Here is a 23900-nt window from a genome sequence, read left to right on the forward strand (position 1 = left end):
TGTAGGTAATTACGTAGAGTAGGTACTAGGTACCTACAACAGGTCACTTAGTGACTTGAGTACCTAATCTACTGATATTAAATATCTAGGTAATATCTAGGTATTCTAGGTACATATTCTCATACCTACCTATTGAGATACATCATCGATGCAGTTGGGTGATATCAAGAATGAGATAGAGACTTTATACACACCCTCTATAAATACCTTCAATGAGGATTATACCTTCAATGAGGATTATGTCAATTATCAAATTATCATCATTATGGTGGGAAAATGTAGGTACGTAATTACGTAGAGTAGGTACCTACAACCAGGTCACTTAGTGACTTAGGTACCTATATCTACTGATATTAAATATCTAGGTATTCTAGGTACATATTCTCATACCTACCTATTGAGATACATCATCGATGCAGTTGGGTGATATCAAGAATGAGATAGTTGAGATAGGTACATACCTAGGTAGTTTTCTTGTAAACAAAAAAAAATCTTGAAAACTACGCAGAAAAAATAAATAAATAATAAACAAAAACATGACGTAGTAGGTACAGAGAATGAACTTTCTGAATTTCGTAAAAAAGCAAAGAAAATTTTTCGTAAAAGTTAAGAAGTAGGTACCACCTACCAAATACCTACCACTACCACCAACCATATACTTACGTGGCGATAAAATTTACCCAATATCTACATACGTACGTACTACATAGGTACTTCTTTTTTACGTACGTACCTATTACATATTTATATTATTATGATTATTTTATTTTTTCAATAGAAAATTCAAAGGAAAACCACCAAAAAGAAATTGTCAGTGAAAATACAATAATTTTTCACAAAACAGTAAAAATTATTAACACGCGTGATGACCTCAGACAAAAAGTGTGACGCCATGGAAATATTATGGACAGACACTCTGCAGTGAAATGACCAGAAAGGTCAAATAGATAGGGACGACCTAACTTCTAACTTTAGATGTATGTACATAGTATATAGATAGCTAAGATAGGTATCTATTTTACATACATAGATAGGTACCAGGGCAGTATTCAGGGTGTAGGGGGGGGCCCCAGGGGCCCCGTCCCTCGAGCTTGATTTTTCTCCTTTACCATAGGCGAAAATTTGGAGCAACTGAAACCCTGGATACGTACGGGTCTGATGAAAAGGTAAGTACCTAAATGAGTGAATATACATTAGGGGTATTATACCTGCCTATAGGGATCATTCCCTAAGCCTAAAGGAACAATATTCCAAGGTGAAATACCCCCCCCCCCCAGTGGCGTAGCGTGGTCTAAAGTCAAGTGTAAGGCGTGTAGGGCACTAATTTCCATTGGATTTTTGGCTTTATGGTTCTCTGGACAAAATTTGCACCACCATTTTCGTGTTCCTGGTAAAAGACCTTTAATTTGATATATAGGTCGACCAGGTTTGGATAAGTCCTTCTATGGGGACAGACCGACCGACCGACAGACCGACCGACTGACAGACACCGAAGCGAATACAATAGTCCGTCCCTTATACCTTTTTATTACTATTGTAATAATAAAGGACACCGAAGCGAATACAATAGTCCGTCCCTTATACCTTTTTATTACTATTGTAATTATAAAGGAAGGACGGACTAATAAACTGAATTCACTGAGACCTCAGCCATTAAAATGGAAAATAAAACACGACATGAATGTTGGGAAAAAAGGATTATGATTACGAAATTAAGATATGTGTGTGTTTTTTCGTGTGGTCACATGAAACAAAATGTCCTGACTTTTTCTTTATTTTATTATATTTCTACATGAAATTAAATCTTGTTTCAAATTAAATGGTGTCTGCGATTGAAAGTGTTTCAGGTTATTTTTTTGTAGTACACATGTCAGGTAATTCCGGAGATCCTAACTGACCAGTAGCACCAGTACCGTTTTCCTGGAGACAATTTTCATTTACTACTAACTGTAAATCATTAAAGTGTAAATGTGTAAATTGTAAATTCCAAACTGCACATATTATAGGTAAATCCCCCATGATCTCATGTTAGGCATAGAAGTTTATTTTCTGTTGCCAGCCTAGTTAGCTTGGTTGGCAGCACGTCTGTAAGCGCTAGGCCGCGGGTTCGATTTCCGCCCGGGGCGGATTTTATCCTGAAGGGAAAATGTTCGTTCTCGGAACGGCTGGCTTTCCCCTATCCTGTCTTCCTTCTCTCTTCGATTTTGGGGACAATAAGACCTTACCTTCTTTCTGTCTCGAACTCTATGTATTTACCCCCGCAGTCTAACCAAAGTCTCATATATTTTGACATTTTTGATTAATTAAATAAGGACACCTTGATTAACACAGATATTTTAATCTTAACTCTTACCCCCGTATGTATGAAATCTAAAGATAAACTTAAGTTTAACTTAAGACGAACAATGTTGCCAATTTCATGTCATTTCTTGAGATAACTGGCTAGATTTCATGAAATTTGGCAAGATTTTCATTTCAAGTTAAACTTAAGTTTATCTTTAGATTTTATACATACGGGGGTTAATCTTGATTAACTGAAAAAGAAAAAAAAAAATAATAAAATACAGTACCTTCCTATTTTTGAACTTTTCAGTCTCTTTCTGCATAGCAGTGTATAAATGAGAGGTGTATTCTTCTAGTCACTCGGGCAGGACAGAAAAAGTCCCACCCCTCCATCTCCTATGATAATACTAACAGGATTTTTCTCCCTCGTTTCCTGTTAGGTGTCCAGTTGTCCCACACTATCTATCATTTTTTTATTTCCCTTTTTCTCCCCCTTTTTTTAGAAAAGGGGAAAAAAATCCCGTGTGTCTATTAGGGGCTCCTGCCTTTTCTCAAAAAAAAAAAAAAAAAAAAAAAAAAAAAAAAAAAAAAGAAAAAGGTACTTAATATTAAGATTTGAAATTGCACCACAATAATAGTAACCAAAGACGTAAGGGTGTTGAAGTAAAAAATTCACATCTCCTTGGCGAAAGTGCCACAGAGGGGAATAATAAAATAATGCATTTATACTGTAGGTAATTTCATTCAGGACAGCCACACAACCATCACGTCACGTGAGCTCACGTGACGTGAAGTGTGGCTGTCCTGAACGAAATTACCTACAATATTATGGGAAAACTTTGAACTACATCTTTCTGACTCCCCATGAGCTCACGTGACGTGACGATAGTGTGTTTCTACCTTTAGAAAGATTCTTACGTATTCTTGAGAGTTCATTGCAACGGTCAATACATTAGTTAGACTTACTTTATCATGGACTGTCTACCGCGGCTGTTCTACGACCTAACCTCTTCTGGGCTTTCAAGATAGCAACGAGTGTCCATGATAAAGTAAGTCTAACTAATCAGTGGCGTAGCGTGGTCTAAAGTCAAGTGTAAGGCGTGTAGGGCACTAATTTCCATCACCATGCACATTAGGTACTACATAAGTCATGCACATGCTTCTTCATAAATATTTAAAGTCAATATTTAAGGGTATGTGTGTAAATTTTGAGTGTATGACCGCCATACACGGCCTACATGGACGCTACGCCACTCCCCCCCCCCTTAAACCCGGTCCTGATATTGAGGGAAATGAGAGGGAAGGTTGAGGCTATGCACTATTTGGGGGGGTACGATTTGAATAATTTAGTAAAAATATTGAATGAGGTTCTGGGGTGCCCCCATTCATGTCAACGCGTTCTAAAAGAAGACATCATCATTACGAAATACTGGGTAGATAATAATATCTAATAATATCCTTTTTTTTAAGAGGTTTGACAGAGGGAACTTTAACTGCTATGTCGTCCCGAAATCGAAGAGAGAAGAAAGACAGGATAGGAGAAAGCCAGCCGTTCCGAGAACGAACATTATCCCATCAGAATAAAATCCATGGGCTCAACACATCCTGTTTGAAAAAAAAACAACTACGAACGTAAAAAAAGTGGAACAAAAACCATCCATTGTGACATTTCTTCATTTCTCGTCAATCTGATGTAAACAGACCACTCTACACTCACGGCTAAAAATTTCAGATCAAGGAACCTTTATTCATGAGACCACTCAAGTGTGATCTGTGATGTTATTTTGGCCAAAAAAGCCAAATAGGTAGAAAAGTAGAGAGAAAAAACCAACTTGAGCTCTCAGCTAGGACAGAAAAACATATTAGGTATATGTAGAAAGTAGAAGAATTGAAATGGAAACTTTTCCGAATTTTTTGCACTCCAGTGTACTCTATAACCTCTATAGTATTCTAGATACATTATTATTATGTCACCTATATCGGAATCGTCACCACATTTACTATATTGTACGAGTTATGTTTCATATGTCATAAGTTGTAATACTCATTGTCATGTTGTCACAAACAGGACAACTAGGTACCTATTGAAGGATTTTACCAACGAAGGACTCAGAGACGAAATTCGAGACTAAACTGAACAGCCTCTGAATATCCTGCCGAGATATCAGACGATTCATACGACTGTAAGTTTGTAAGGCCAGCCATTTACTACCTGTCAGGTAGACCTGACTCACTATCAGGTCTACCTGATAATGAGTGGCTGGCCTTACAAGAGATGATACACCTGGATGAGGCCTCTCTCTCTCTCTCTCTCTCTCTCTCTCTCTCTCTCTCTCTTTATTGTAGAGGTTTGTCAGAAAGAGCTGTAACAACGGAGGTCTTATAGTCCCGAAATTGAAGAGAGAAGGATAGGAGAAAACCAGTCGTTCCGAGAACGTACATTTATCTGCTACGATAAAGTTCGTCCCGGCCGGGAATCGAACCCGCGGCCGAGTGCTCACAAGGGAGACGAGCTCTCCTGCAAAGCGAACTAAGCTGGCTATTGAGATCTCGAATAACTTCTCACTTTCAAAATCCTCTGCGTTTATTCTAGAATCGGCTCACAACAGCAACGGACACCGCAACCGTCCAATACCTCCAAGCCTCAAACCTCGAACCCGCGTTCCGGGCCTTCAGAGACGACCTTGCCTGATCCGTCAGATTGGCCATCGAATGCATCGTTGCGTTTCTCAACTCACCGCTTGAGAAATAACCTCTAGAGGACGCGTTGAATGATGAACCGTTGCTGTGTGGTCCGTTAGAGTTGATAAGATTCCCATCGAATCCTTTCATCGGATTTCTGGATCCATTAGCGTTGGATGCGTTCATTGAATTGTTCCGCAACCCACCGATTTCTTCCAAAGCGGTGTCTCTTGCAAAGTTGACAGAGGAATTTGCCGCCTTAGGTAAACCTCCAGGAGATTTCACTCCGGAGGCGTTTGAGTTCTCACCGGAGTTTCCACCGTCTTTGCCACCGCTGGCGTTCGACATCGTTTCACTCACGTTGACCATGGAGTTTCGGATGTTGTTGCTCAGTCCATTCATCCCTTTCATCATACCGTCTTTCACGTTTCGCCCGTCCGGTGTTGTTGGCGGAAACGGGTTCAGGTTTTCGTTGTTGATGGAGCCCCGTCCGTCCCGGCCGGGAATTGAACCCGCGGCCTAGTGATCACAAGGGAGACGAGCTCTCCTGCAAGCGAACTAAGCTGGCTATTGAGATCTCGAATAACTTCTCACTTTCAGAATCCTCTGCGTTTATTCTATAATCGGCTCACAACAGCAACGGACACCGCAACCGCCCAATACCTCCAAGCCTCAAACCTCGAACCCGCGTTCCGGGCCTTCAGAGACGACCTTGCCTGATCCGTCAGATTGGCCATCGAATGCATCGTTGCGTTTCTCAACTCACCGCTTGAGAAATACCCTCTGGATGCGTTGTATGTTGAACCGTTGCTATGTGGTCCGTTGGACAAACTTCCATTGGTGCGATTCCCATCGAATACTTTCGTCGGATTTCTGGATCCATTGGCGTTGGATGCGTTCATCGAATTGTTCCGCAACCCACCGATTTCTTCCAAAACGGTGTCTCTTGCAAAGTTGACAGAGGAATTTGCCGCCCTGGGTAGACCTCCGGCAGATTCCGCAGAGGCGTTTGCGTTCTCACCGGAGTTTCCAGATCCACCACCGGAGTTTCCAGCGGTGGCGTTCAACATCGTTTCACTTACGTTGACCATGGAGTTTCGGATGTTGTTGCTCAAACCGTTCATTCCTCCAACTTTTCGCCCGTCCGGTGTTGTTGGCGGAAACGGGTTCAGGTTTTCGTTGTTGATGGAGCCCCGTCCGTCGTTCAGCGTCTTCTTGAGTTTGCCAACAGCGTCGCTGGCTTTGTTGGCCATCGAGTCGCTCACGTTGGTCACCTTGTCTTTGAAGTTCCGAATGATTTCGTTGCTGATCAAAGGACCATCGGCAATCATGGGGTCGTCGATGAGTTTGCTGTTGCCGTTGTCGGTGCTGGCTGCAACGCTGGGCGCTTCGAGGGTTCCGTTGACTCCGCTTGATTCGGTGACTGTCGTAACTGCTCCGCTTGATTCGGTGACTGTCGCAACTGCTCCGTTGACTGATTCATTGACTGTCGCAACTGCTGGTGTGGTATCCATGCCTGCGGAAGAAAGAATTGCTTTAGTGTGACGTCATTTCAGGTCGAGAGGAAAAAAGAACAACTCTTTGTATGACGTCATTTTAGTGATTTCGAAAGAGGAGGAGGAGGAGGAAGAAGGATAAGAAGAAGACGAAGGAGAAGGAAAAGAAGAAGAAGGAGGAAAAGAAGAAGAAAAAGTCGGAGGAGAAGAAGAAGGAAAAGAAGAAGAAAAAGACGGAGAAGAGGAGGAAGAAGAAGAAAAAGAAGGAGAAGAAGAAGAAGAGAACATGTACACACTTTACCTGAAGCTGAGGTCGTCACGGTCACTTTAGGATTGTTTTCAGGGCTTTGTAGTTTCGCCGGTGGGTCGTCCTGTAGCAGGAGGAAGAAGAAGAAGAGGAAGAAGGATAAGAAGAATAAGAAGACGAAGGAGAAGGAAAAAAAGAAGAAGGAGGAAAAGAAAAAGAAAAAGTCGGAGGAGAAGAAGAAGGAAAAGAAGAAGAAAAAGACGGAGAAGAGGAGGAAGAAGAAGAAGAAAAAGAAGGAGAAGAAGAAGAGAACATACACACTTTACCTGAAGCTGAGGTCGTCACGGTCACTTTAGGATTGTTTTCAGGGCTTTGTAGTTTCGCCGGTGGGTCGTCACTTGGAGATTAAAATCCCGGTACTGATTCTGTGAGAGTTTATACTGTAGGTAACAAGCTGGGTCCGTCCCTCCGGGAATTTTTTAGCCCGTAGTTTATTCGATCGTGATTAAAGAAAATCAGTACTTATGTACCGAGGAGGAGGAAGAAGGATAAGAAGAAAAAGAAGACGAAGGAGAAGGAAAAGAAGAAGAAAAAGTCGGAGGAGAAGAAGAAGGAAAAGAAAAAGAAAAAGACGGAGAAGAGGAGAAAGAAGAAGAAGAAGAAAAAGAAGGAGAAGAAGAAAAGAACATACACACTTTACCTGAAGCTGAGGTCGTCACGGTCACTTTAGGATTGTTTTCAGGGCTTTGTAGTTTCGCCGGTGGGTCGTCAGGTTACCTGCTTCTTATTTACTTTCAATATAAGGTAGGTACATAATTATGTTAATACATTGTATACTGTGTATAGGCAGGTATTTGATTTCCACTAATAGGTATGACTCATCAGATCAGTGTTATCTGGAGATAAGAAGAAAAGATCGGCCAGTGCCAGAGAATACCCGTTAGAACAGGGGTTCTCAAAATTGCTCAATACTTGGAGATGAGGTATCAAATTTAATAGCTAGGTATATGTATTTATCTTTTAATTATTTCCACACTTTCATAAAATACCCTACCTAGGTAGTAACCTAATATAAATGCCAAAATTTAATTGTAGTTATTTTCACTTTTCACACTTATTTAAGTGGAGCTGTGTGTGTATGTTCTTTTTTCTATTTCACTCACTGACTTTTTCGAGGGCAAATTATCATTTAATTTAAGGGCAATTTAAAAGAATTTTAAATATAGGTACCTACTTATCAATCTTTTAAATATAGGTGCTTATCAATTAAGAAAAAAAATCTCTTTCAAATATAGGTAGGTACCTACTTATCACTTAAGAAAAAAAAAAAAAGCCACAGTGAAATTTCTGGCACCTATTTTATGAAGTTATTATTCTAGGAATTTAGACGACAATATACCTACTGGAATATGAGCTATTTGGACTTGGTAGGTATTTGGTATCAAAACAATTAACCTCACCTAGGTACTCCAAATATGCTACTATGAGAGATAGTGAAAGATTAAAATCTTATCAAAATAATCAGATTACTTTATCATACTGACTAAACATCTTCAAATTAACTGAGATTATTTTAATTACACCGAACGAGTACCTATCACACTAGACAAGCACGACATCCATTTTCACCCCCTCTGAGGCTATATCAGGGCCGAAAATCCAAATTTTTGAACTTTACTGAATCTCAATTTTTTGGGTCTGAATATCAAACTTTTGAATCGGAATTAAAAATTTTCGAGTCACAATCGAGGGGCGCGCAGCAAGAAGGGCAAATGTAGCAAAATCGCGTTTTCGGGAAATCGCATTTAAAGTTTTTCCTACTAGGTACCTACTTATTTCTTGATTTGATTTTTCGATTTTACTTTCATGTAATGATTTAAAATCAAGACTAGTCTAACTAATTTAGAAAGATGTAGTTCAAAGTTTTCCCATAATATTTTAGGTAATTTCAGGACAGCCATACTATTACGTTCACGTGAGATCACGTAACATGATCTTTACCTGTGCATCAGCACCGTCGTCTGCAGATGGAAGGGTGGTGTGAATGTTGATGGTAATGTCGGTGAGGGGTGAATTGACGAGGATGGGGGTGGTGGTCGGGGTCATGGGGGTTGGTATTATACATACAAACATCATATATTGAACACGAATGTATCTAACTTAAAGCGTACACCTACTGGGCAAAGAATACGGACTTGTCTCCCTAAGAAGAAAGAAAGGTATCCAGGCTACATAATTATAAAGTTAAGCTCAGGAATACTCCAGCTAGTTGGGAAAATAAAATACGAGATGAAGGAAAAATTGAATCTGAAAAATATCAGTCTATTTGAAAAATGTACGGGGGAAGTGGAAGAAGGCAAGCCCTACTCGGCAAAGAATACGGACTTGTCTCCCTAAGTAGAAAGAAAGGTATCCAGGCTACATAATTATAAAGTTAAGCTCAGGAATACTCCAGCTAGTTGATAATTGTAGCTAATGAAGAAGGAAAATAAAATACGAGATGAAGGAAAAATTGAATTTGAAAAATATCAGTCTATTTGAAAAATGTACGGGGGAAGTGGAAGAAGGCAAGGGTGTAAAATGAAAATAAAAATCCAATTATAAAAAAGCAAAAAGTCCTGCCTCGTCATTTCAAATGGATAAACAACCGAAGATAGAGAGGAGAGAGGGAGGGAATCAATCTTTCCACCACCTTGTACCACCTGCCACCACAAGGCATTTCATTTCATGATGTAATTTTACCGCAGTATTACTGTCTATCAAAATATTCCCGATCAACCATTGTATAATGTACCTTCATACCTATATTATACTTATTTAGCAGAAATGTTAGCATGATAGACCTACATTCTGGTAGAAATCTATACTCGGTTCTAATGAATCCTGATGACGTCAAACCAATGAATAATAAAGGAATTGAAGACTCACGAAAGAAGTTAGCCATGGTGAATGCAACATTTCAACACCGGTATGGAACAGTATTATCTCGCTTATTACAAAGGGAACAAAACGTGTTAAAATCGCTTTTGTTAAACTTGCTTGTTGGGTACGTACTACGTAACATAGGTAAAATACGCTTTATCAATTTTATTGACCTTTTGGACTATGTCTCTGAGTTCCACCCCATCTAATGTTACTACGAGTATCATCACCAAGGATGGATTAAAAACCTAGCCAAGTGCTTTGCATGACTAGATGACCAAAGACAGCTTATTCTCTTTTGCCTATTGACGGTAAAATTTTAAGGAAGGTCATTTATCATCAGATACAGTGAAATAAAGAAAAAATTGAAAATAATTTTCAAATTTGAAAATGAAGGAAAAATCTATTTACTGGGAGTTTGAAAGAAAACTCAAGGAGGATTATTGCGTAATCCTAGATAAGATTCTGAGCAGAGAATGTTTTTTCTTTTTTTTTTACTAGGCTCGCCAGACATTAAACCTGGAAGTTTCTGCATTTATGGTAATCTAATGTGCGGTTAAAATATTTAGGACGATTGAACTGACCAGGTCATTAGCAGAAACAAACAATAATGTAGGAAGGTTTCTAAAGAGAGCTCAGAACAAGTAGTTAACATTTAATCACGCTGAATTCAGCCCGTGATTTGCGAAGAGAAAAAAATATCAAACAAGCAACTGGTAGCAGCATTTAAAAGGGAATAAAAGAAAGTTCCACCTGATCTAATGTTACTACGAGTATCATCACCAAGGATGGATTAAAAACCTAGCCAAGTGCTTTGCATGACTAGATGACCAAAGACAGCTTAATTTTATGAAGTAAAAGTACACTAGAAACGCCACTTACAGCCATACAGACTGAACAGGTCATTAGCAGAAACAAACAATAATGTAGGAAGGTTTCTAAAGAGAGCTCAGAACAAGTAGTTAACATGTAATCACGCTGAATTCAGCCCGTGATTTGCGAAGAGAAAAAAATATCAAACAAGCAACTGGTAGCAGCATTTAAAAGGGAATAAAAGACCTTTTGCGGACAGATTCATGTGTCACATGAAATCATGGTTCCGCCATTATGGTAGGAGAAATATAACTATTTAAAAGGGAATAAAAGAAGATAATTGCCGACCATTTAGTTAGTATACGTGCGAGAACTTGTTAAACAATTTCAACTATTTTTACGGCTAATTAGAATTGAAAGTTTAGTTGCTGCAGGACAAACATTGCAGTCATTAATCATTTCCCTTTTGTTTCTGTTATTGATAACTTATCATCATCACACTTCATTTGGCAGTAAAACTACTTTCTACTAACGTTTCGATGCCTTTTAGAGACGGAACATGTCAACTTAGGTCTTTTCTAATGGACAGTAACGAGCCTAATAGAATAATATAGATGTCAACCTGTGAGAACGCCACATGTGATTAAAAATAGCTTGATGCAAGATGCAAGTATTTGAAAGTCCCTTATAATATGGAATTTTATACCTTCACTGATATAGTCGGCGTGGAATCTAGTGGGTATTTGAAAAGGAAAACATTCCACTGAAGGCGTACAATTTCACAATAGTTCTCTAGGCTCTGGACAATTTTGACATCACCGCACTGAACACTGCTTAACTCACCAAGATGGCCGAGGAAGTTATCTCAAAGTCAAGAAGTTTCACAGTGGATGTGTGAAAGAAGATTGACTAAACTTGGAAATTAGTATCACCGATTACACTAGTCGATTGCATCAATTGCTCCACTCTCAGAAATCAAATAATGAATAATACCGAAACCAACACTCAAGTATCACAAGGTTTCCGAGAAAGGGGAAGTGTACCTCTAACCTCTAGTTCCTGATCATGTTCACAATGAATCACCCACAATCGCAAATTAGCACTTATTAGGGCTCGTGATAAGGCAAATGAGAGTGAAAACTAATTTCAAAGTGATGTTGATCTGATAGGACAAATAAACATTGTGACCTGTTTTACTTTAAAAGCTCATTTTTCGCATGAGTTGTACAAAATCAAATCTAAAATACAAATAATAATGAGAAGTTTATTCATCCTAATTGTTATCTTAACCTGTCAGTGGCCAGTGACAAAGACATGTCACCGATAAGACAGTGAAAACTAATTTCAAAGTGATGTTGATCTGATAGGACAAATAAACATTGTCACCTGTTTTAATTTATAAGCTCATTTTTCGCATGAGTTGTACAAAATCAAATCTAAATACAAATAATAATGAGAAGTTTATTCATCCTAATTGTTATCTTAACCTGTCAGTGGCCAGTGACAAAGACATGTCACCGATAAGAGTTTCCTCAGAAGAAAAAAATGTGGAGGATAAAAATCGAAACATGGGACTATACAATTATGTAGCAAATGCAAATACTCTTGTGGAACTTGCAAGAGAAAAGCTCCGTTCTTTTTTTTCCAATGAGGTTTAGGGCCACACTCCAAAAGCTCATTTCTTGGCCTTTTTAATAAGTTCTATGGACATATTCCCTGTCTTGTTGAAAACGACTTTTCCTCAAATGCGTGAACGTAATTCTGTATGCAGACCCCGCCAAAGAGTATCAAGAATAGATAAGCGGGGTTTTATTTTTGGCAAAGAGTTTTCTATTATTAGACCCTCAGAAGATGGGTCTATACAATATTCTCATGGGATAAGATAAGGGATTGATACAACCATACTTCAAATGTATTGAAAATGTCGATACGCTTTACGTATTCAATTAGTCAACCTGTATGGTTGAATGAGGAATTGCATCGGGCCAACAAAAGTGAATGATTCAAAGTGGAAGGTTTTCATGTAGGGAATAGTTACTCGAAACTCAAATTGGACTGCTGATAAGGTTATCACATTACGTTTGAAATAAATACAATGATAGGTAGAAACTACACACTACATTACCTATGGTTCTCGATTATTCTAGCCTGACTCATCGAATACCTACTCAAAAGAATCCTGCGCTCCACCTCAGCTAATAATAATCGTCCGCAATTTTCTATTGCCACTCTAACCTTTTCGAATCAATGGGACAAAGTAGGCGGTACTATTACTAATTTACATATTTATTGAGTTGGCAGGTTGAAATTTACTGACGTTGGATTGAATTGTGTTACGCTGACTTGATATTTTTTTATTATTATTAATTTTTTGAAGCCAAAAAATAATCGATTTTCTGTTGTGATAGGTTGTGATACCTTTTTCCGTGGGTGAAATTGAAAGTAAAAATTCTTTAGAAAACTATTTCGTGATGTAATTAATTTTGTATGCCAAATGCGAGGGAAACTCTCAAGAGACTGGTGAGGTTTTTTTCCGGAATTCACGATTTCACATTATTTAAACAAATGGTTTTGAACAACTCCCCCTGCCGACTTCCGCACTACTGAACGCCAATAAAATCTTTAGAAAACTATTTCGTGATGTAATTAATTTTGTATGCCAAATGCGAGGGAAACTCTCAAGAGACTGGTGAGGTTTTTTCCGGAATTCACGATTTCACATTATTTAAACAAATGGTTTTGAACAACTCCCCCTGCCGACTTCCGCACTACTGAACGCCAATATTCGGATACTCGTTTGTCCGGCTGCCAAAATTTTCGACACTTAGGCCATGGTATCGGTCGCTGACTGGCCGAGGAGTCAAGTTCAATCTCTATTATTTTATCAGCGAATAATGAAAAATTTCCTCTTGATTTACATTAACAAACAAGCACGGGCACGCACGTAGTAAAAGAAACAATAATACATTCGGAATGTGTGGTAGCGTTGGGGTGGTCAGTGGTCACTCTAAACCGAATTTCACGATAAAAGGGCATATAGGCAATGTGGATATGAGAGATGGGGGGACCTTATAATATTGGATAACTTCCCATCCTTGGGTCTTGCAAGTGTTCTTGGTGCTGTATCTAAAGAGTTGTAAAAAGAGTCTTGGTCTGGTGGGCCATATAGGCAATGTGGATATGAGAGATGGGGGGGACCTCATAATATTGGATAACTTCCCATCCTTGGGTCTTGCAAGTGTTCTTGGTGCTGTATCTAAAGAGTTGTAAAAAGAGTCTTGGTCTGGTGTGTTGAATTTAAATCGAAATGGCATCAGAAACATTTGACTTTGAACTCACGCATATTCTTACCTCTTTGGTTATCTTTAAAATTTCCCGTAATCCAACTTCAGTTTAAAATTGCAACCGTCTACTCAGCTCACCTGAAATCAAGAAGGAAAACAAAACTGATAGAAACATTTTGAAGCGACATATTTCCCACCCCGGTCAATCGCCAAGACTACAAACCTAAGTTGATGTGTTCAACTCACTTCCCTACTTTGTCCGCAGAGGCTGGCTCAATCTATTTGCAAATTATGTAAACGAGTTTTTTTGCACACAAACTGCAAACAATGTCACCTTGATTGTAATGTCAATCACCTCTTAATTCACAACAAGGGGAATGTAGTGACATAGACGCGGGGTGGAGATCGTGAAAAATGTACATTTAGTGTGAAATCAATTGAACTAATAGATGTCATTTGCAAATTATGTAAACAAGTTTTTTTGCACACAAACTGCAAACAATGTCACCTTGATTGTAATGTCAATCACCTCTTAATTTACAACAAGGGAAATGTAGTGACATAGACGAGGGGTGGAGATCGTGAAAAATGTACATTTAGTGTGAAATCAATTGAACTAATAGATGTACATTAAACATACAGGAAGTCCTGCGAGCGACCGACTGTACAAAGCTTCACGATAGATTTTTACAGGACTGGCAGAAAAAAATGTACTTGTAACTCAAAGTCCTGGAACATGAAGGACACCTAGTAAGTAGTAAGACTGATGCTGTTTGGACTAGAGGTACTTTACCTGATGTGAACCTTTCGGCAGATTTTTACAGGACTGGCAGAAAAAAATGTACTTGTAACTAAAGTCCTGGAACATGAAGGACACCTAGTAAGTAGTAAGACTGATGCTGTTTGGACTAGAGGTACTTTACCTGATGTGAACCTTTCGGGCGACCGACTGTACAAAGCTTCATTTTTACAGGACTGGCAGAAAAAAATGTACTTGTAACTCAAAGTCCTGGAACATGAAGGACACCTAGCACCTAGTAAGTAGTAAGACTGATGCTGTTTGGACTAGAGGTACTTTACCTGATGTGAACCTTTCGGAAGACCTGATCTGACATCAACAATTTTAATGTGATCGTCATGAAAAGATCACAAAGATCTCTCTAATCTCGAAGATATTCCTGATTTGAAAGAAATCGGTCAAGTAAGACGATCAATCATGTTCAGACTTACTGCCCGCGATGATACAATAATAGTTACAATAAGAAATCATAATAATAGCACTAATGAAATAATTAGCATTGTAACGGGAATATTCGTATGCCATAGCTCACAGCAGTCCCCGGACTGCATTGAAGATTCTCGTGATGTGATAAACGTGAAAGGAATATCACGCGACGTGACCTTGTTCATGAACAAAATAGCTTACAGCACTCCCCGGACTGCATTGAAGATTCTCGTGATGTGATAAACGTGAAAGGAATATCACGCGACGTGACCTTGTTCATGAACAAAAGGAGACGTGACCAATGTATTAGAAACATACTGGGGTTTAAATGGTCCCATAATTAGCACTTTGTAAACAGAGTACAATCAGCATCTTTGTGAGCTTGAAGCTTGAAGTAGAAAGCGCTTGAACATACTTCACAGTCGTGATTGACTCCATAAAACAATTGAAAGGAACCGTAACATGGACAACGGACACATGTATTAAATCTTGTGCTTAAGCAAGCTTGAAATAAGTCTGCCTTTGATTGACCTGAAGGAATTTAAACGTCATTATACTCGTATATTATACAAAGCTATGGCATAGGGCATACGAATGTTCCCGTTACAATGCTAATTATTTCATTAGTGCTATTATTATGATTTCTTATTGTAACTATTATTGTATCATCGCGGGCAGTAAGTCTTACTGTCAGTAAGTCTGAACATGATTGATCGTCTTACTTGACCGATTTCTTTCAAATCAGGAATATCTTCGAGATTAGAGAGATCTTTGTGATCCATGCCACTCAGGTTTTATCCATCGTTTGGAATTTTATTGATTTCGTGTCAGAGAACAGATCAGTCAGTATGTTCTATTGAATTAACATATCTTTCTCCAAAGACCTCATTTTTGTCGGTAAAAATATGGGCTAGAAACAAAGAATGCAAGGAAATTTTACAGAAGACCATGGACTAACAACAATTCAGATGACATACGACAGAACAAATTCACTCACCCCTCAAAGAAGGTCAAAGCGGACATCCAGATAAAGAAAGAGGAAATAAAGAAAAGACATTATTAAAAGCGAAACATAACATTGTTACTTCCGCAAAAAATAAAGCAGTTCTCAAGGACTTGCTAATATTAATAACAACTCCGATGAAATGTGAAAATTAAGACCATGGACTAACAACAATTCAGATGACATACGACAGAACAAATTCACTCACCCCTCAAAGAAGGTCAAAGCGGACATCCAGATAAAGAAAGAGGAAATAAAGAAAAGACATTAAAAGCGAAACCAAACATAACATTGTTACTTCCGCAAAAAATAAAGCAGTTCTCAAGGACTTGCTAATATTAATAACAACTCCGATGAAATGTGAAAATTTCATTGTTACTTCCGCAAAAAATAAAGCAGTTTTCAAGGACTTGCTAATATTAATAACAACTCCGATGAAATGTGAAAATTTACAGCTTTAGGTGGAAAAGAAATCAAAAGCAGTATCAATTTCCATATCCCGACAATAAAAGAAGAAATTAAATTACCCTGATTTGATTTTTATGATTTGTTAGACTGTGTGTATACAGTTCCTCATGGAATTTATTAAATTGTCAAGGTTGATTTTATGTTTGTCATCACGCGAGTATTATCATGAGAGGAGAAGATAATATTAGAATGTTACATATGTCGTTACTGGTCAAGTTCAAACCTCTCCAAGTACAAAGTATGTTTCCTTAAGATCTCTTTGAGCTTTTAAGACAAAGCAAATGCAAATACTCTTGTAGAACTTGCAAGAGAAAAGCTCCGTTCTTTTTTTTCCAATGAGGTTTAGGGCCACACTCCAAAAGCTCATTTCTTGGCTATTTTAGTAAGTTCTATGGACATATTCCCTGTCTTGTTGAAAACGACTTTTCCTCAAATGCGTGAACGTAATTCTGTATACAGACCCCGCCAAAGAGTATCAAGAATAGATAAGCGGGGTTTTATTTTTGGCAAAGAGTTTTCTATTATTAGACCCTCAGAAGATGGGCTCTTTTTTTTCCAATGAGGTTTAGGGCCACACTCCAAAAGCTCATTTCTTGGCTATTTTAATAAGTTCTATGGACATGGACATATTCCCTGTCTTGTTGAAAACGACTTTTCCTCAAATGCGTGAACGTAATTCTGTATGCAGACCCCGCTAAAGAGTATCAAGAATAGATAAGCGGGGTTTTATTTTTGGCAAAGAGTTTTCTATTATTAGACCCTCAGAAGATGGGAAGTAGGGGGCAGAGCATGGGACTCGGACATGTGGGGCAGCTTATTCTATCGTCACTCCAATATATTTCACAGCCCACTTCCCCCGGACCGTCCGAGAGTGTATGGTTTGTTTCAATTTTATTCAATGGGAATAGAAAACAACAAAGATTGTATTTTTTTTTATTTTTACTTTCAATTTCACCCACGGAAAAAGGTATCACAACCTATCACAACAGAAAATCGATTATTTTTTGGCTTCAAACGTATGTGAATGAGTCTATAATACGGGTTTAACTTTAACATGAGCTACCAACTACCAACACAATTTGTTAATATTTATGTCCTGACATAACACAATTCAATCCAACGTCAGTAAATTTCAACCTGCCAACTCAATAAATATGTAAATTAGTAATAGTATGTGAATGAGTCTATAATACGGGTTTAACTTTAACATGAGCTACCAACTACCAACACAATTGGTTAATATTTATGTCCTGACATAACACAATTCAATCCAACGTCAGTAAATTTCAACCTGCCAACTCAATAAATATGTAAATTAGTAATACTATACAATATTCTCATGGGATAAGATAAGGGATTCATACAACCATACTTCAAATGTATTGAAAATGTCGATACGCTTTACGTATTCAGTGATTCGAAAAGGTTAGAGTGGCAATACTGGCAATAGAAAATTGCGGACGATTATTATTAGCTGAGGTGGAGCGCAGGATTCTTTTGAGTATTCGATGAGTCAGGCTAGAATAATCGAGAACCATAGGTAATGTAAGTATGTAGTTTCTACCTACCATTGTATTTATTTCAAACGTAATGTGATAACCTTATCAGCAGTCCAATTTGAGTTTCGAATAATTATTCCCTACATGAAAACCTTCCACTTTGAATCATTCACTTTTGTTGGCCCGATGCAATTCCTCATTCAACCATACAGGTTGACTAATGATCTCACCAGCTTGACATACCCACAAGTAATTACTTCTAGTTTAAGAATTCAAAACAAAAATTCGCATTCTTAGAGATCCATGCAAAGAAAGTTTTAGTTTTAATTTTAACCGATGATATAAGAGAAGAAATTACACACATTTGATGATATAATTTGATACGCATAAATCCCCCGACCCACAGACCCGGCATTATATGCTGATTTTTTTAGACTACATAATTACTGTTACCTATAGATAGAGTTTAAACTCCTATAATATATGATTACAATAATATTACACCAAAGACGTGATAAAAGATGGGTTGGGTACTCGCTAATGTTTTTAATTACATAGATAAAGCTTGAACAAAATTTCGTAGATTATTTTATAAGTTAGTTGACTCAAATAAATAATGTCTCGCTGTACATGACAATTTTACTACCTAAAGGATAGGAACAGGATTTTACTAAAAGCTGTACATGACAATTTTACTAAAGGATAGGAACAGGAAGGTAACTTGATAAAAAGTACCGGACAGACCCAAAGGACTAACAAGATACCTGGATAGGAGTAATTTATGACAGCTCATGTGATGAATAGGTTTAAATTTTACCACATCATGTCTTCATGTAGATACGTAGTTGGTTCCAAAAGTTTACGGCCCAAAACTGCAAAATCTAACTTACCTATTTTTAATACTTTCCTAATTTATTTAATAATCTTCGCTAACATCAATACTTATTCTTATTACGTATACATCGCGTAGGTAATAGGTACCATACCGATTGATAGATTGATACCCCTCCGAAAGTAGGCTGAGTTCCTGTCCTCGAAATACCCAAAAATGCTGTTTTGATCCCTTTATTATTGGAAAATTTCCTGCCATGGAGCTCAGATTTGAATCATGAGAGCAAATGTTGCTAGGGGTCAAGTCTGAACTTTTAAATAGTTACTTTGAACAAACCTCTTTTTGAATCGTCCGTCGTATCGCCGCAAGTAAAACCTCTTTTCGTAGTTTTCTGTCCGTTGGTCCGTCGTAGGTAGCCTATACGTACAATATATACCTATGTGTAGGTACCTATAAACGCCAATTCGAACTGTAAAAAGAACTTTTTATGTAACCGGTAACCCTATTTTTATATACAGTTGTCCGTTGGTCCGTCGTAGGTAGCCTATACGTACAACATATACCTATGTGTAGGTACCTATAAACGCCAATTCGAACTGTAAAAAGAACTTTTTATGTAACCGGTAACCCTATTTTTATATACAGGCAGTGAAACTAGTGCATTTTTCCATGATTATTTCACGTATGTGTTGTTGTTTGAACCTTATTTTCGACGACTGATGAAGAACTGCTGACGTGAAGACTGTGAACCTTTCATCGAACTTTTAATTTTATATGATTTTACTATACTTCCTGAATTTCTTATGGATCAATGGAGAACATTCGCTTTTAAATACATGGTAAGTCAACTCTTGAATTCCTATTATGTAGGTAAATAATACCTTACATAATTTACGGATTAGGGATAAGTATTTATCGCCTCTAAAACTTGTTACAGTTGTTACGCTTTGTTTTTAGATTTTACTGTTTATTACAATATTACATGATGTATGTATACTATGCACCTATGTAGGTAGGTACTTAATTATGTAGGCAGTGGTAGGTACAATGCAATGAGAGAGTATTGCAATCGATCAAAAATTTCAAAGTCAGACGAAAACGGGTGAAAATATTAAGGAGCGCGGTAGCGCTCCGCCCCGCCAAGTCAAGAAAGTTTGACCGCGCTACTAGAGATATTATACGCGACAGGGAAAGTAGCCGTTTTCAGGTAGTTGTAGACAGACAACTACAAATGATGGAAGAAAACGGATTGCGTGTGTGTGTTGGGGCATGAAAGTAGACCAAGTTGAAAAAAAAATGTCATCAAAATCGGTTAAGTTTAGCCGGAGATATTTGACTTTGAAAAACGTCAAATTTTTCATCATTTTCTGCTGCTGCTGCCGCTTCCGCTTCCGCTTCTTCTTTGACGTTGACCGCTCTACAGCCTAAACCACTGCACCGATTTTGATGGTTGAAATCTTCATATCAATATCCCTTCATCAAGCCTTTCTCTGAGACCAATACTTCATTAGTTGAGTATGAAATATTGTCCACTTTTTCTTCTTCAGTGTCCAGATTTCATGACAAATTTGAACCTAATAGGCGTGGCTGGTTCGGTGATCTAATGGCCAATCGTTCGTCTGGTACTCAGAAGAGTCTGGGTTCAATTGTCCGCTGAAACATGGAATTTTATCCTCAGTTCTTGGTGCTTGAAAAGAAACCAGTTGATCAATAAAACAGAAACATTGTAAGAATTAATCTTACCAAACAGAAACATTTAGAGATACTATTTTGGTGCTTGAAAAGAAACCAGTTGATCAATAAAACAGAAACATTGTAAGAATTAATCTTACCAAACAGAAACATTTAGAGATACTATAAAAGAAAAGACAAGAGAAATCCGGATGTCAAAGATTGAGTGTATAAATCAGATGTTTTATGGATTAACAATATGGCACTGACCAGAGAACGTACTAATACTAAGTATTGATTTAAGTAAGCAAAAACTGAACAATGAACAACTAAATAAAACTAATTGGCACATGGGAACATATGGCACTTCTAGAAAGAAAAGAGAAGAAAAGACAAGAGAAATCCGGATGTCAAATATTGAGTGTATAAATCAGATGTTTTATGGATTAACAATATGGCACTGACCAGAGAACGTACTAATACTAAGTACTGATTTAAGTAAGCAAAAACTGAACAATGAACAACTAAATAAAACTAATTGGCACATGGGAACATCTGGCACTTCTAGAAAGAAAAGATGGTTTTCAATTAAATAAGATCAAATGAATACAAGCATTGTAAAAAGTAATCTACGATCTGATTGACCTAAATTGACACTTGACAGCAAGTTATCAAACAAGTTGTAGATAGTATCAATAGCGACACTCAACATCAACAATGACAGGTCAAAATGTGTCAAGGCGTCGCGTTGAGCATTGCATTTTGTCGCTGCACTGCATATGTAGACAAAATCACCTCATATTATGTTCAATTGTAAGACAAATTTTATAGCACTCATAACATATGTTAACTATACTGGGCAGATAAAAGGTGAGCTTTGAGATTACAAATATCTCAACTTCTAAGATTCTGACTCATGCTGCCTCTTCTCTTTGTTAAAGTAATTATCAGAGCAAGTATTGGAAGCTTTATTGTGTGGAAAAAAATTGATGTAGAAGTTCACAAGAGGAATGCCCTCAACTCAACTCAACTCATGATTCTTCTTGAAAAAGTTACAAATAACAAACAAGATCCAAGCTCATGACTCACTCAGTCCTAAAATAATGAGAACAATCAATGTAAGCTCGATTGTTAAAAAAATAAATTGTAGTTTACACATAACTGGAATCATTGCAATGCTTAAAAAATACTGAAGACTCGTTCAATGACTCTTATATAAACCAACAGCTACTGATATTTGCCTTACTTTCTTGATATAATACTGTTTAAATTATACCTACGCTATCAATTCTTGTAATTAATACAGAAGCTATTTTTTTGATTCCAATATGTTTTGGTATATTGTAGACACATAGTTGGTAAATAATGGTAAGTCGTCAATTTTATTATTGAATGTCCGAGCTACTCATTGTCATCCGGAATCTACTATTACTTTACACGGTTGCTGCACGTAAGGACTATGTTGTAATGTCGTTTTCACTTGTCATGTAATCTGTAATCTATCAGTTCTGAATAGGCAGAATGACAATAATGGCTATAATATAGCTATAGATGTGGGTATCGATCTATCGATAATAAGCCATGTACAGCTTCATTTCGATTTTATACACTATAGTTTGAATTTTAAAAAGATGAGTGTTTTGGAGGCGAAAATGGAGGTTGAGGCAAAAGTAGGGGTGGAGGCGAAAGTGGAGATGGAGACGAAAGTGAAAATGGAGGTGGAGGCGAAGGAATATTTCTCTTAGCCTTTTCTAGATCTTTTCTTGTCTCTCCCTTTCTTTCACTCTCCTATCTTACCCTCACTGCCACCCCTCTTTCGCTCTCCTTCTCTCTCCCTCCCTTTATCCCCATTCCTTCTTATCTAATCCCTCACTCTTTCTATCCCTTTCTTTCACAACTCTTCACTCCCTCCTTTTTTTATTTCTATCTTGCCTCTCTTTATACCTTCCTCTCCCTATCCTTTTTTCTTTCTATCTCCACCTCTCTTTACACTCTCTCTCCTCACTCTTTCTATCCCTTTCTTTCACAACTCTTCACTCCCTCCTTTTTTTTATTTCTATCTTGCCTCTCTTTATACCTTCCTCTCCCTATCCTTTTTTCTTTCTATCTCCACCTCTCTTTACACCCTCTCTCCTAATCTTCCTCTTCCTCCCTCCTCTCTCTCCGTCCCTCTCTTCCTCCCTCCCTACTCTTTCAATCTCTCTCTCTATTTCTCCCTCCTCGCCTTTCCTCCTTTTATTCCCTTTCTTCCATTTCACTTCCTCTCTCCCTTCCCTCGCTTCCCTCGTGCAATGCTTTAAAATTAAATTGATGGCACGCCGCCAATGCAGTGAAGCAGAAGTGAGATTAGAGGAAAGAGGAGTGCAATGAGGGGAAAGAAAGGTAGGTACTACGTGAAGGAGGAGCACACAAATTATGAAGTGAATAAAAGGCGGGGTACAAAATTGATTTCTAATCTTTTTTGGGGTGGGATAGAGTTTTGTTTATTTTTTGTGGCACTTGATTTATTTTGCGAGGAACGACTTGGCGGGGTCTTTTTTATGCCACGAAGTGGCATTTTTTGGGGGGATCTCATAACTTTTTGCAGAAACTTAGCATAATAATATGACGTATGAGCGTAGCGCAACAAAGTACAAAGACAATAGGCATAGTAACATCATTTGGTAAGGTTTGGTGAGTTTGGGTTATTTCTCAGTGAAAAACACCATGGTAATATATTTGGGTAAGTTTTAGTAAGTTCGGGTCGTTTCCGAGTGAGAAAATACCATAATAACATCATTATGTAAGTTTTAGTAAGTTCGGGTCATTCCCCAGTTAAAAATGCCATAGTAACATCATTGGGTAAGTAAGTTCCGACCATTTCCGAGTGAAAATGCCGTAATATCATCATTGGGTAAGTTTTGGTAAGTTCCGAACATTTCCGAGTGAAAAATACCATAATAACATCATTGGGTAAGTTTTGGTAAGTTCCGAACATTTCCGAGTGAAAAATACCATAATAACATCATTGGGTAAGTTTTGGTAAGTTCCGAACATTTCCGAGTGAAAAATACCATAATAACATCATTGGGTAAGTTTTGGTAAGTTCCGAACATTTCCGAGTGAAAAATACCATAATAACATCATTGGGTAAGTTTTGGTAAGTTCCGAACATTTCCGAGTGAAAAATACCATAATAACATCATTGGGTAAGTTTTGGTAAGTTCCGAACATTTCCGAGTGAAAAATACCATAATAACATCATTGGGTAAGCTTTGGTAAGTTCCGATCATTTCCGAGTGAAAAATTAAATAATAACATCATTGGGTAAGTTTTGGTAAGTTCCGAACATTTCCGAGTGAAAAATACCATAATAACATCATTGGGTAAGCTTTGGTAAGTTCCGATCATTTCCGAGTGAAAAATTAAATAATAACATCATTGGGTAAGTTTTGGTAAGTTCCGAACATTTCCGAGTGAAAAATACCATAATAAC

At 37.7% G+C, this 23900-nt stretch overlaps 1 protein-coding gene across 1 annotated transcript; it reads right to left on the reverse strand.

Annotated features, from left to right (window-relative positions):
* Positions 1-5552: 5552 nt before the first annotated feature.
* LOC113466487 lies at positions 5553-6837 on the reverse strand. Its single transcript, XM_026821941.1, has 2 exons — positions 6763-6837; positions 5553-6481 (listed from the first exon to the last, which is right to left on the reverse strand). The coding sequence occupies exon 2, from the start codon at positions 6477-6479 to the stop codon at positions 5583-5585; it is 897 nt and encodes a 298-aa protein (XP_026677742.1). The 5' UTR covers positions 6480-6481; positions 6763-6837; the 3' UTR covers positions 5553-5582.
* Positions 6838-23900: the final 17063 nt, after the last annotated feature.

This window comes from Diaphorina citri, unplaced genomic scaffold (assembly GCF_000475195.1).
Source record: "Diaphorina citri unplaced genomic scaffold, Diaci psyllid genome assembly version 1.1 scaffold278, whole genome shotgun sequence".
Classification (NCBI taxonomy): Eukaryota; Metazoa; Arthropoda; class Insecta; order Hemiptera; family Psyllidae; genus Diaphorina; species Diaphorina citri.

Excerpts from the sequence above, each read along its gene's own strand:
- LOC113466487 (XM_026821941.1), bottom strand. The coding sequence starts at position 6,479 with ATGGATACCACACCAGCAGTTGCGACAGTCAATGAATCAGTCAACGGA.